General features: G+C 48.6%; 1 protein-coding gene across 1 annotated transcript in view; it reads right to left on the bottom strand.

Moving 5' to 3' along the window:
* Nucleotides 1–11,829, bottom strand: part of PCDH9 (protocadherin 9) — a 412,010-nt gene extending 400,181 nt beyond the window's left edge. Inside the window, exons 1-2 of the mRNA XM_078656039.1 lie at nucleotides 10,885–11,829; nucleotides 6,894–10,077 (exon numbers count right to left, since the gene is read on the bottom strand). Coding sequence (XP_078512165.1) covers nucleotides 6,894–9,941 — 3,048 coding nt within the window. The 5' untranslated portion in view covers nucleotides 9,942–10,077; nucleotides 10,885–11,829. The remainder of the gene's footprint in view (nucleotides 1–6,893; nucleotides 10,078–10,884) is intronic.
* Between the last annotated feature and the right edge of the window lie 1,900 nt (nucleotides 11,830–13,729).

Genomic DNA, 13,729 nt, shown 5'->3' on the forward strand with positions numbered 1-13,729 from the left:
AAATATCCATTAATAAACTGATATTTGTTTACGCTGTTAGCGTGCGTATCCCAACATTTCCTGGAGGGAGAATTTTATTTTGCCATCCAAGGAACATGATGTGAAAGTTAACTGAACTCCGAAAACACGCAAAGGGTAGGGAATGTTAGGAGTCTGGAGACATTAGCATGTTGAAATATAAAACACGTTTATTTAGTATGCGTGCAACTCATTTGCATGAATCAGAAATTTCACAACTGCAAAGCTGTTTCTGTGAGAATTCGACATTTTCACCACAATTAGTGACAAAGGTATATATTGAACACACTATACACCAGCTACTGAATGGCATCAGCCAACACATAGAATACAACTCAATGTGGGGAGAAGATGTGGTCTAACAGATAGGGCGATTGATCTCAAATCTGGGGACCCGTGTTCAAGTCTGGGCAATGACGCTAAACATCTTGTGATTCCGGTCAAATCACTTAATCTCCCCGTGCCTAACAAAATGAATGTGTGCTTGTGTAACGCAACTATGCTCATGTAAAGTGCTCTGAAACTTGATACCTTCGGGTCACTTAAAACTCCAGAAGAAAAAAAAAACTGGATAACCATTATTCATAGGAAACCCCTCTAGTCTCTCTCCAGTTCCATTATATAGACTGTGGGAAATCACATGGGCAACTTGAAAGATCTAATTTCACGTGAACAAGGGTTATGGTGATTTCTGAAGTGCTGCGACACTGTCACCTCCAGTCAAGTGAGTGAGAGGCTATCACCAGCTGGAACCAGCAGCTATGCACTTGATTAAAAAAACTGAGTTTCAATTGAAAATAGTTTAATTCTCATTATCATGTAAAATAACATCAGCTACAATGTATATAATACCAGCAGATTGTCTAACCATCATGTGGGAGGAAGCAGGCAGCCATCTTGGCACACATCTACATCCACTTTTCATTGTCTTACAATTCCCTAAAAGACTTTAGACTAAGCACCCCTATATGAATCTATTGGGGAGTTTTTCTTCTCACCAGAGAACCTTGCACAATTATGTGTGGGGTCCTCCCCTTCACCGTTTCAAATGAGCTCACAGACTCACAAATGCAGATAAATCCAATCAGGTTTTGAGGATATCCACACTGAAAATATGATGGAAACGTACATATAATATATCCCAGATGATAATATTTGCATATTGGTTGGATAATAACCAACTCTCACTGACCTGCATTGTTTCAAGAGACATTCCATGAACTCACACACTTTGATAACATGACCACAGAGTAAGCATTTAACACACCGCAAATGCCACTAGTGTCCTAGTCCAAAGATGATAGTGGACAGAAAAGTATTAGATAAGGTTTACAATTCACAGTCTGAATTAAAAGAAACTATAGTCTTGATAAGTAAGGGCATCATATGTAAAGTCTTCGAAAAGAGAAGTGCCCTGATCAGTAATAATATATATATATATATATATATATATATATATATATATATATATATTGCACTTTAGGTTGCAGGTGGCTATTATTCACTTTGTCGCGTGTGTTCCACGTGGAAAAGGTGCCTAGAATGCGCAACAACAGACATTTTTAGTCCATGCCATGCTTATTCATTGTGATGTCAACAAGCAGCAAATGATGAGTTTATAAATAAAGGCATCTGCTTCCCTCATAAAACTGCCACCCTCTGCCTGTTGAAAGAACGCGCAGGGAGCGCTCGCTCCCTTGGCGTTGACATATTTAACACATAGCATTTCCTTCTGCTTGAAAGGGCCAACGTGTGCAGCTGTGCATAGCTGGGAATGTGTTGTCAATCAGTCTGCGCCTTTTCCATATTAACTTTGTGATTATAGTGCATACATAGAAAAGGGCGGGCCCCTTTTCTTTAAGTGCTGAGCCCTAGGGCAGGTGTCTTTCAAATCCCTAATAACAACTGTCCATGTGGGGGATGTGGTTCACTTTTTAGCTTGACATCATTCATTTGGCTTTTTATTGGCAAGTGTTGACAGGCTTGCTACTGCCCAGTCACGCAAGCAGAGATGAGGGGGTGGCTGTGCCTTTAAAAACAGGCAGACTGCTCACAGGGACAATAAACTGCAACAGCTGATGCCTATAGCAGTACCAAAGTCAGTCATTTGAGTGCATGTCTTGGAGAAGGCAGGACACGTGCCGTGTATTTCTGTGACACTGTTTTGAATATGGACTGGACTTTTGTGAGTGATCCGACGCTACACAGGTGCCATGTATCAAGAAACTATAAAGACACTTAAAAGAACAGAGTAAGAAAGCAAGACACCAGCCAAATGTAGGCATATGTACCTCCTTTGATCAGAATGGATGTTTTCACTTCCTATCTCTTATACTTTTTTAAATGCCATTTAATGTTGCTACCTCACCCATGCACCATTAGGCAATTAGAAGTTACATAGTGCCGCTGGTCACTGTAAGATTCCATCCCTTTCGCGAATCACAAACGTCAAGAATATAAAAATCACGACTACAAGTCCAAAAATGCACAAAATTTAAGATTGCTTGTCAAGAGAGAAAGTATAATTGGGGCTTCAACACTGAGCTTGTCTGGGTTTGTACACGTTCAGAGGATTCGAGCTATATTTTTAAACCAGAGTAGAGGTCTGGAGTTGGGACTCGCCACATTTCGACTACATTTAAGGAAGTTGTGAATGTGTTCATATAACTTATCTGCTTCTTAGATTAGCAAAGTTCACATGCTTTAAACTTGTAAAGGCAGCAAAAGAACAAGCCCTATCTGAAGGAGTGTTAAGCTTCTGAGGCCTATTGTAAATCTGGTGAATGAGTAGATGCTGCAAGAAAGGATTTTAGACATCCTTGATTGGGTGGCGTTGGAGGGCTTCAACATACTTTGCAAAACGACACTAAGTTCATTTTAGGTAGATTATTTGCGTGTGCGTGGGATAGACAGACAGATAGATAGATAGATAGATAGATAGATAGATAGATAGATAGATAGATAGATAGATAGATAGATAGATAGATAGATAGATAGAATGATATGTTTGCCTTGAAACAGATACTTGTCTTCTGTGTACTCATTGTTTGTGCAAAACACAACCCCTTAAGGTGTTAAAAGATCAAACAAACACTGTGTCTATGTGGGCCTAGATGTAATGTTATATGGACCCTCTTTGTCTTAGAAGTAGGACTTATTGTCTGTCCTTTGTATTAGCACTTCTCTGTTGTGTGAGTTTAAGTATACTCATTGTTTGTAACAGGTTGTTTTGGGCTTTTTGAGGCTATTATTGATTGCCATCGAGCTAAAAAATGAATTTACAAAATTGCATTTAGTAGATCAGCGAGTGTTCAGCAAAACGTGAACTTCATTCAAGGCTGGTAGAGTTCTCAACTTACAGGGCACTTTGATTCGCCATTTGACTTATTGGCACCACTAGTTAATCACCCTCTCCTTAACGGAATATCCTCGAATCCTATATAACGGGCTCAAAAGCACTGGAGTGTACTATAATATACATGTAATGGTGTTTGTGGAGGTGACATGTATCCCTTGAGAGCAGACGCCTGGGCAGCCAATTTCGTAATAAAACTGGGTTACTAAAAACACTGACTATATGGCCTGCCCCAAAGAAACAGTTCAACAAGTATATCAGTGTTTCCCTAGCTTCTGTAGACTTCCTTTTGAAGTGTGAGTGAGCACGTTTTTACTAAGTGGCACATCTGTAAGACATGTGTCGCCATTGTGTTACACATTAGGGCAAACGTGCACCATGGGTCCGACTACTAGCAAGGAAACTAGGCCCCTACCTCGCTGGAAAGTGCAATAAACAGCTATAACTAGTTGGAAGCTCACTCACTGTCCGGCTCCGGTGCCGCTGCACCTGCTGCACACATGGTACTGAGAATGTTTCACATTGTTAACCTGCTTGTTAAGTGGCCATTTGCAGCGAGGCCTGTCCTGGAAAGATGTCTAGGCGTTGTGCTGCACTATTTTCTTCGACTTACTTGGTGCGAGTTCACTCGCTGTGAGCAGCGGTAGATTTCAGGACCATGCACAGCTCCACGGTACAAGGGCCCCGCTTGGTTCGGAAGGATACACACGTATCAGACAACGAGGCAACATGCGTGTTTGCCAATCCTGGCCATGCTACTGTACACGTACAGCATGTGCGGCCAGACTAAAGTCTACAAAAATCTCACTTAAGACAGGGCTGTAAAGTGTTTGCGCAGAAAAGGCCTTGCATAGGAAAGCGTGGCATAGCGATATAATACAGGCCCAGCTGTAGAGGACGCTGCCACGTCTTTAAAAAGCTTTAGAGTGTACATTAAAGACGTGATATGTCTCTTCTGCCTCGAGTCGGGCTACAGCGCCCTGCGTGATTAAGACGATGCTTTAGAGCAGCAGACGCATTTAAATGGGTCACCCTTTTCATATCTCTAACATCTGTTGTTTATACCCAAGAAAGCACACCAGGGGCAAGAAAATTAATTCCCCAATTGCTGTCAGCCGAGTTGGAGAACAGCAATAAACAGCTTACTGTAAAGCCCGCAGTCACAATGAAAGTGCTGTCAATAAAGCATGGCAGATAAGGCTCTGCCGCGCCGGGTGAGGGAACGGAGCTGCCGTTGGAAATGAAAGCACGGAAATAACACTCCCAGGACCCGTCCGGTCTCCAAACTCGACAAACGCCCGGCAGCGGGTCAGAGGCAGGCCAGGGGGATATATGTCAAAAAATACAAATAAGCAGTACGTAAGAAGAATAACAAGGGAGAGTGGCCGTGCTGGGAGTGAGGGGCAGTTTAGCCTTTCAGCTCTAAAACATGTCCCAATCGGGACGTTTCTTCCCTTGGTGCAGCAGGTGCAGTGGCACCGGGGCTCAGACGCCTGCTTACAACTGTATTTCACAGTCCAAGCTGTTACTTCCTCGAACTAGAGCCCTTTGACACACTGGCTACGACCCTGGTCCCAATTAATGTGAACATTTCCATCGCGTGTGTATTTTTTGACTAAACTATAAGAAGATTTGGATGAAATGGACGAGCGCGCAGCCCTCCTTATCCGCCGGGCTCGAGGCGGGATCCTGTGCTCTAAATACTGTTCGCAGCTGCTTGCTTGGAGGGGCTCGGTGAAGGGGAATGCCATAACTTGGCAGCGCGCTTCTCCTCGTTTCAGGATGCTAAAACGCGTCCCCGGGGTACACTCCGGTTCACATCACTTGCTACACACACCTCCCTGGGGCGCAGGCTGAATAGAAATGTACAGTGAATGGCCGGGCGTGAGTCGCAGAGCGCTGCGTGAAAAGACTGGAAACTGCCGGCAGCCTGGGAAGTCAGCGCGAGCGAGCGCCTTGTAATGGGGGGCTTCGGGGCTCTCCAGTGCCACTTCCTCTAAATAAAAGCTTCCTTTGGCTCCGCCACGGGCTTGGCCCTCCCTTTTCCCTCCCCTTGTCAATAATGTACTGCAGGGCTGGCACCTGGCCAGCGCCGGCGACGTAGTGCTGTAGCGCCATCTAGAGGCAGCGCGGGCCGCCTCGGATAGCGCTTGGCAGGCAGCCCTCCACGGGGACAGGCAGCCTCGGAAGTGCTGAGTTCAAATATTTTATTAGCGAGGAATTAGGAGACCTAAGAATAACTAATGCGGGATTTGAGAAACGAGTTCCATAGCACCTAATCCCGCCTGGTGTGTAATATTTCACAGTGGAAGCTGAGCAGATCTGCCGTGACACGTTATCCACAATGGGGAGGCTTACGATGGGCCGCTGGGCGCTTAAGAGGTGCATTACGCTTCTGCTGGCTTGAAATGTACATAAACTGCGGCCTGGTTGTGATGTTTCTAGGTTGTAACGCCGACTGTCCAATCGCAAACAAAAAGAGCGGCCTAGTGGCGGAGCGAGACATCTAGACCCTGGCCTGCACGTGCTCCTGGTCTGTGAAGCGCAGGGCATGAAAGAACAAGTTGTGTTTTTTCCATGCGCGCGTGTGTCGGATAATACGTTTTCAGCTAACTGCCTGATATAATTAAATGAAAACGGTACCGGCTGTGATTCCAGGACGAGAGACCAAAGGGGAAAATAAAACAGCGAGCCACGGTCCGTATTCTACTGCTTTTGGGGATTCAATTATACAAGCACTGGCAGGGAGCAGGGTTATGTGTTTGATTTTAAAGGTTTGGGGTGTCTGTCTGAATTATCAAGGCGCACAAGAAAGCAGAGCATGCACCTTAAGTCCACCCTAGTGAGTGTGCTATACATTATCTGTTCATCTTACACCCTTTAATACCATTATCACTAATACCGCCAATAATGCACCAGGAAATCTTACTGCCTGGATGTATACGTGAAGCATGACTGGGTAGTGTAAGGACACAACCTTTCTGCTCCTCTCGCCAGCTTGGGCCTCGAACGACAAATTGAGTCTGAATCTTTGACTGTGTGATGGGAATAAATAAATGTTTGCAATACATTTCGCGCTTGTTTCACTGCCTTAGCTCTGGTCTACATCACAAACACAAACTGAGTTTGGGCTGCACGTGTGGTTGGACTGTGTCTGAGCAGGCACAAATCTGACACGAGCATGCTTAATACTGCTAGCTTTCAGTTACCTGGAATCCCTTCTAGATTCACCTTAGTTTACCCTAGGGCTTTGCGGGACACTGTGACATAAATCATTTTTGGTACATTGCATTCACTGTTCATAGTGTACTTTTATACTGTGCAGCTCTTACAAACTCGAAGTTATGACAGAATCCTCCAGAAAGCTTTAGAAAAGAGCGGAAAGTGGGGTTCCTTTCTCCAATATATACATATAAACTAAGCCAAAGTGGATGCAAAGAAAAGGGGTGGCGGCACTTCAATACTGGTTGAGGGGGCACTTGTATGCAGTACTTAGAGACCAGTAAAAGTGCTCGTTTACCTGTCTGCTGTGCAGGGGCCCCTTGGCCTTGAAGCCGCCCTGGGAGCTGCACTCTGAGGCACTGAAGTGGTCTGAGCTAGTGGAAGAGCGCTTGGAGAGCGTGTCACAGCCCCCCACAAACGTGTTGTCCAGAGGCAGTTCCTGGATGGCGTGGTGCTTCTTCACCGAGGCCGGTGTGCTGTCAGCCTTGAGGTGGAAGGCGGCCTGCGGGGAGGCACTCTTGTAGTGCTTGGCCAGGTCCGGGCTGGCGGGTGGCTTGAAGGTGCTGCTGGGGGGGGCTGAGCCCCACTCGAAGCGGCCGATGCTCTGCTCCTCCAGCTCGGCAGGGAGGCTGCTGACAGTGCCATTGATGGGCTCGCGGGCCACCCCGTCTGCCTTGGCCTCCTCGATGGTGACAAAGTTGAGCAGCGAACTCTTGGGCGCCTTGCGCTTCCGGCGCTTCTTCTTCTTGCCCTGCTTGTTCTCCTGGTGCGGGGACATCCACTCGGCACCTTGCTTGCTGCGCTGGGCCGCCTTGAAGCGCGAGGCATGGCGGCAGCGCAGCAGCACAGTCACAAAGATGACCACGAGCACCACCATGGCTCCAGCCACAATGGCAATCATGAGCGTAAGGTAGTCCTCATTCTGATAAGACTCACTGGCACCACCAATGGTCCTGTCCAGTGGGGTTTCTAGGGTGCGACGGATCATCTCCTGGATCAGAGATGCGTTGCTCGCCGTCTCATTCACGTAAAGGAAGACCATGACCAGTGTGTGTAGAGCCCTGGGGTAGCCAAAGTCACTAATATTGACCACGAGACGATGAAGGCCCAGGTCGGCAGCACTGGGCTTCTCCTCCAGGGTGATGTTGCCCGTCACCGGGTCAATGCGGAAGAGGCCCCGCTGGTTGCCACTTACAATACTGTATTTGAGTTCAGCGTTCATGCCCGTGTCGCTGTCCACTGCAAAGACCTCAGCTACCACCGAGCCAGGGATGGTGGATAATGGTACCAGTCGGAAAGAGGTGTTGGAAGGTGGTGAAAGCACTACTGGGCTGTTGTCATTCACATCCATAATATTGATGGTGACCCGGGCAGCTGAGGAGCGTGGAGGGCGCCCACCATCCACAGCCCTCACGTCAAAGGTGTATGAGCCTTGCTGCTCCTTGTCAAAGGACACGTTGGACTTGATGACCCCAGAGTAGGGGTCCAGAACAAAGTTGTCATTGTCATTGAGCAGGGACAGGGTGACAGCCCGGTTATCGCCGGCATCGGTGTCAGTGACAGTGATCACGCCTACCGTGCTGTACTTTGGCAGATTCTCAGACACAAAGAAGTGGAAGTGGTTATGGGTGAACTTGGGACTGTTGTCATTTTCATCCAGAACTGTGACAATGACGGCAGCCTGGCTCTGCAGGGGTGGGGTGCCCCCATCACGGGCAGTCACCGTGAAGATGAACCTTTCCTGTTCCTCGCGGTCCAGTACCCGGGATGCCGTAAGCACGCCTGTGCGCCGATCAAGCTCAAAGAAGGACGCATTGGGTCCCAGCTGGTAGACCAGCTCTGCATTCTTGCCGCGGTCCTCGTCAGTGGCTGTGATGGTGGTCAAGTAGAGGCCACGTCGGTTGTTTTCAGAAACTGAGAGCTCGATGACTGGTTGGCTGAAGATCGGCGGGTTATCATTCTCATCTTCCAACTCTACTCGAACAAGGGCAGAATGGTTCAAGCTGGGCTTGCCCGTATCAGCTGCCACAATCTTGAAGCTGAACTCCTTGGTCCCCTCATAGTCCAGTGGGGCAGAGGTCTCCAGCAGGTACTGGTTGTCATAGACAGCCTTGAGATGGAATGGCACCTCCTTCTCAATGAAGCATATCACTTTGCCATTCACATCTGTGTCCTTGTCTGAGACTGTGATCAGGGCGATCTTGGTGTTGATGGGATCCTTCTCAGATAGGTACACAGTGCCATTGATGGGGGTGATGATGTATCGTAGATCTATGTTGGGCGGGTTGTCATTCACGTCAGTCACGTTGATGGTCACTGTGGCTCTGGCTGGTGTTGAGCTGCCATCTGTGGCCATCACAGACACCTTGTGCACTGAAGTCTCTTCTCGGTCCAGAGGTCGCTGCACTGTGATCAGGCCGGAGCTACTATTCAAGGCAAAAAGTTTCTGCGTGGCAGGGGTGACAGTGGCGCCAAAGATGTAGCGGATTTCAGCATTGTTGCCAATGTCTGCATCGGTGGCGTGCAGTTGGATGACCGAGGTGCCCGGTGGTGCGTTCTCAGGAATGTGCACCTCTATCTGGTTCTCCTTGAAAACAGGCTTGTTGTCATTCACATCGCTCACTGTGACCTGCAGGATAGCTGTGCTGGATTTTTGAGGGTCACCCCCATCTTGAACCTTGATTTTCATCACATAGGTGTCCTTCTGCTCCCGGTCTAGGCTCTGCTGCACAATCAGCTGTGGCCACTTCTCACCTTCCGGGGTCTCCACAATATCCAGCCCAAAGACACTCTGCCCGTTGAGCAGTTCATAGTGCTGGACGCCATTGTCTCCAGTGTCGGGGTCAGCTGCAGAGGGGATGGGGAAGCGACTATTGATCAGGGTGTTCTCAGGGATGGAGATGTTAATCACAGTTGAGGGGAACATAGGTGCATTGTCGTTGGTGTCCTTCACGATAATTTTGATTTTAATGAGCCTAAAAAAGTCATTGGGCAAGATGACAACCTCTAGCTCAAAGAAGCACTCGTTCTCTTCGGAGTAGGCAGCCCCAGGGCAAAGCTTCTCCCGGTCGATCTTGGTGGAGGTGGTGAAGATCTCCCCAGTGCTGCTGGACACTTTCACCAGGGGAGCATCGCCTGCCTTGGACACCAGCTTGTAAAACAGGCTGGCACTGGTGCCCGTAGCAGCATTGATGTGTGAGATGTTGAGATCCTTTGGTATGTTGCCTATGGGAAAGTTTTCAGGCATCTCCTCCCGGATGGTGTAGATAAGCTCTTGGGCAATAGCAGAGTCCAGCCTCAAGCAGGCAATGAGGGCAGCAAACAGGTAAAAATCCCTTAAATCCATGGTGCGGGTAGTCCCTTCTTCAGACAGGTGCCAGGGTTCACAGGTTCCCGCTGAATTGTGCTCTGGCGAGGACAGGCGATGGGGTGCTTAGACTGCAGGACCTTTCAACACTCATGTCTAGTCGAGAAGTCAGCGGCTGTCAAAAGATGTACACAGACAGCGTGTTATTATCTATTAAATATACGCCCATACATCACAGCATAAATGTGCAATTCAAATTTGAAAAAAAAAAGTTTCCCATGTTAGGTTTTGCATATGTGTGCATATATCCACACACAAAATAAATGTGAACATATGTAAGCCGCACACAACACACACTTTCTCCATTGCATTGTCTGCAACTATCGCCTGCACTGATCTGAGGCTAATGCTACAGGCATCAGGATTATCTGCACGTCCGGCCAATGAAATTAAGTACTTTCCTGATTAACTGCAGCCGTAGTTTCCCCACGTCCCTCTCTAATCATCCCCTGCACATTGTACTGTTCATCTGCATCGCACATTCCCCCTCCGGTTTAATGGCTGCAACAAAATATCTTTTAGCTGCCTACCGGCGTGCTTCCTAACTGCACTGTCAGCTGCCCGGCAAAACGTGTTGTGACCCCCCTCCCGCCCGAATACACACACACACACGCACTGGATGTATGTGCTCCCCAAGGCACAGCCTCCCAGTCGTCTGGCAAGCCGGGCTGCGAAGGCGCGAGGCTGGCCGGTGCGCGCGCTGCAGCCACTCGGGTTCTACAACCACGGGGCAGCAAGGTTGAATGCAGCCACCGCCATGCGGTGCCCCAGCCGCGAGACCCCCGACCACGATAGCGCATCATGCACGTACAACTTAAGCCGATACTACGGGGGGAGTCCTTGCGGGGGCTCGAGACCCACGGTTGCCATTCACATGGGCGCAAAGCTGCACATTACAGATCAAAAACATGCATCCACTTACCGTAAATCTCCCTTTCTGACGTGTCTGAGCTGCTACCTCGGTGGAAGGACTGCAGTGTAGGAGCCAGGCAGGTACCAGCAGGGACGGTTCATCTGGCGCGGGCGATATTTTTTAGCTGCCGATTTAAAGAGGTGCAGAGGCTTCCGGCTCCTGTCAGGGGGGCAGCGGCCAGTTACGCCAGACACTAATCTCGTCTGCAAGAGGCAGTGTGGGAAGCTCGTGTCTTGTGAATAGTTCCGGGAGAGCAGTGCTGGTGACAAGGCTGCAGGCAGAGCCTAGTAGGTGATCTCTGACAAACGCGCACATGCGTCGCCGGTGCCCCCATCCCCCAGAATCCACATATGCAAGTAAAAAGAGCAGTATCCCGGGTGGAATGTAAACATGTACGTGGAAGTGTTCAACTTTACAAACTGGCCCTTTTCCTGGCACAGACAACTGCAGCTACGAGGAGCAGTCTGTCCCAGCCCATATGGCAGGAACTGATTCTTCAGATATCAGTTCTGGAAAAAACATCAAAAAAACGGTTCAGACAGATAAAAAGCAAGAGAACGGCAGAAAGGTTCCCTCCAACTATAATGTGCTTTCCAACTCCGAGCCGAAATGCCATTTAGTGGTCCCATTTAGTGAATCTCTCCACATTGCTTTGCCAGTTCGGCGACTGCGGGTGTTGCCTCAGGTGAGTAGAAAACAGGCCACCAAAAAAAAAATATATATGTGGGGAGTAAGATGCAAATCCTGAGAACAGGTGCCTTTTTAATTATCCCGAGGTGTGCATCCCCAGACAGCTCTGCAAGCAATCCCCAGCCCTGTGCGCGGGCGAAGTCCGCAACTTCCTGTCAGAGCAAGAGGTGTGCATCCTTGTGCCTGGGTGCAGAGGAGGCGGCAGAGTAATCCATAGAGGTGCCGGTGACTGCTGGGAGCCGCGCTGGCAAGATGCTCTTCCTCCCGCTCACACTCCCTGCTCTCAACTGCATTTCTTGATATAACTCTGAATAAACCCAGAGAGAGGGCAGGAGCAGAAACGCGGTCACGCCTTCCCTCCCTTCCCATTGGTCTTCGGCGGATAGCCGGTGACCGGCTGTGCCGCGTCGGCCAATCAAAAGTGAGAGGGCAGGTGAGGATTGTGTGCCCGCCTCCGGGTCTTCTCGGATTGGTCGGAGCCGCCGTCTTTCAAGTGTGGAGAGTTTGACAGCTAGTCTGCCTGCTGCTGCATCCCTAATGGAGCCGCCAGAGCCGCGGCGACCTCTGCTCACGCTGCTCCTCCGCAGCCGCAGGGGCTGGCGGTAGCACCGGGCTTAGAGCCGCTGCCGCAGGGCTGGTGGGCTATGAAAGGATCATGGGCTTGGGCGGGAGCTCTGCAAAAACGTACCAAGCTGAATCAAGAGCCCAGAAGATATGTATATGGAAGACACGAGGAGAATAATGGAAACTGAGCAGAATATGTGCAAAATACAAGAGTTTTTAGAAGCACCTTCGAATAATAACGTGTAGATTCATACAGCTTTCATATCGTACCTTTATCATTTCTAAGCGTCGAAGTGTTGTTGTTACTACATTTAATGGGGCCCGATTTATCGACACCGGAAGGTTGGACCGCTCAGTTGGCCATGCCGGATTTGAATTTGGGGATGAAATTAGCGCAAAAGTCAGCTGCCACTTTAAACTCAATGACCCATTTAACCCAAAGAGCACTGGGCACGTTGCCCACAGGAAATTCCTTTGAAACCTACTCGACAAAATACAAGCAACATACAAGAACAAACATGGAAGTTTGAGGAACAAAGCCCTTTGAGCACACAAGGTCACCCATGGAAATATGATTGCCAATGTTTCTGTAACCCATAGGATACACACAGGGACGACATTTGGGTTGGGCGAGCTGGGCCCGGGCGCAAAGCTTGCAAGTGGGTAAGGGGGTAGCTGTGCTAACGTCCACGTGACAGCATCGCCCTCTTACTAGGCTCCAATGGTTCAGATGAAACTGATTTGTAATCGTTTTTGCTTGCTGAGGGTGCTGCTTCACACCCATTTACACCCCTCCCATCCCCTTCTCGCCCTGTCACCACACACCAACAGCCGCACTAACAACTTCGCACCCGCCTGATAGAGCTAAGCTGTGCGTGAATCCGGATAGTTGGAGGCGGAGCCGAGATGTTTGTGTTCAGAGGACAGTCTCTGCTTTGATGTAATCAGTGTAATCACTGTCATTTGGACACAAAATGTCCCACCTGTGGCTTCATTTGATTCACACACAGCAGCGACGGCGTCAGATTTCTTTGCGTCCGGGCAAATCCGGCTCTGGATTCACAGGAAAACATAAGAAGGAACATATGTGCTGCATAGAAACTCCAGCATTTTATCAGTGGGTTTCGTCTGCCACACAGGAACAGGCCTGGGTGCATGGGAGCAATGTGTATATGGCTCATTATGAACGGCATATTACGTTCCACTGAGAAATGCACGGACAACATACTTGTGCACCTATGAAACATGTGGCGTAACATACATTCGACATTCGAGCCCACCTTATTAAACATCTATTCGTTTATTCGTGTAATTTTTAGGAAAATGATTAAATTAAAAGTTATTCAAAAGTACCCAGACGGCCTTGGAAATCTGTTGGGAAAATCCGTGGACAATAAGACAGGAATAGAGTCAGTCCTCTGGCGATGGACGGGTGGAATTTACATGGGATCAGTGTCAATCTGATACAGGTGTGATAATCTAGTCAGCCAAGTCCTTGGACCACCAACGTGCTGGAAGGCACTTTACGCCAAACTATGCGTAATAGTGCACAGCAACATCCAGGTGATAAACACCATTAGGGACTCTGGTCATGCGTCGA

The sequence above is a fragment of the Lissotriton helveticus genome, chromosome 8 (assembly GCF_964261635.1).
Source record: "Lissotriton helveticus chromosome 8, aLisHel1.1, whole genome shotgun sequence".
Taxonomy (NCBI): Eukaryota; Metazoa; Chordata; class Amphibia; order Caudata; family Salamandridae; genus Lissotriton; species Lissotriton helveticus.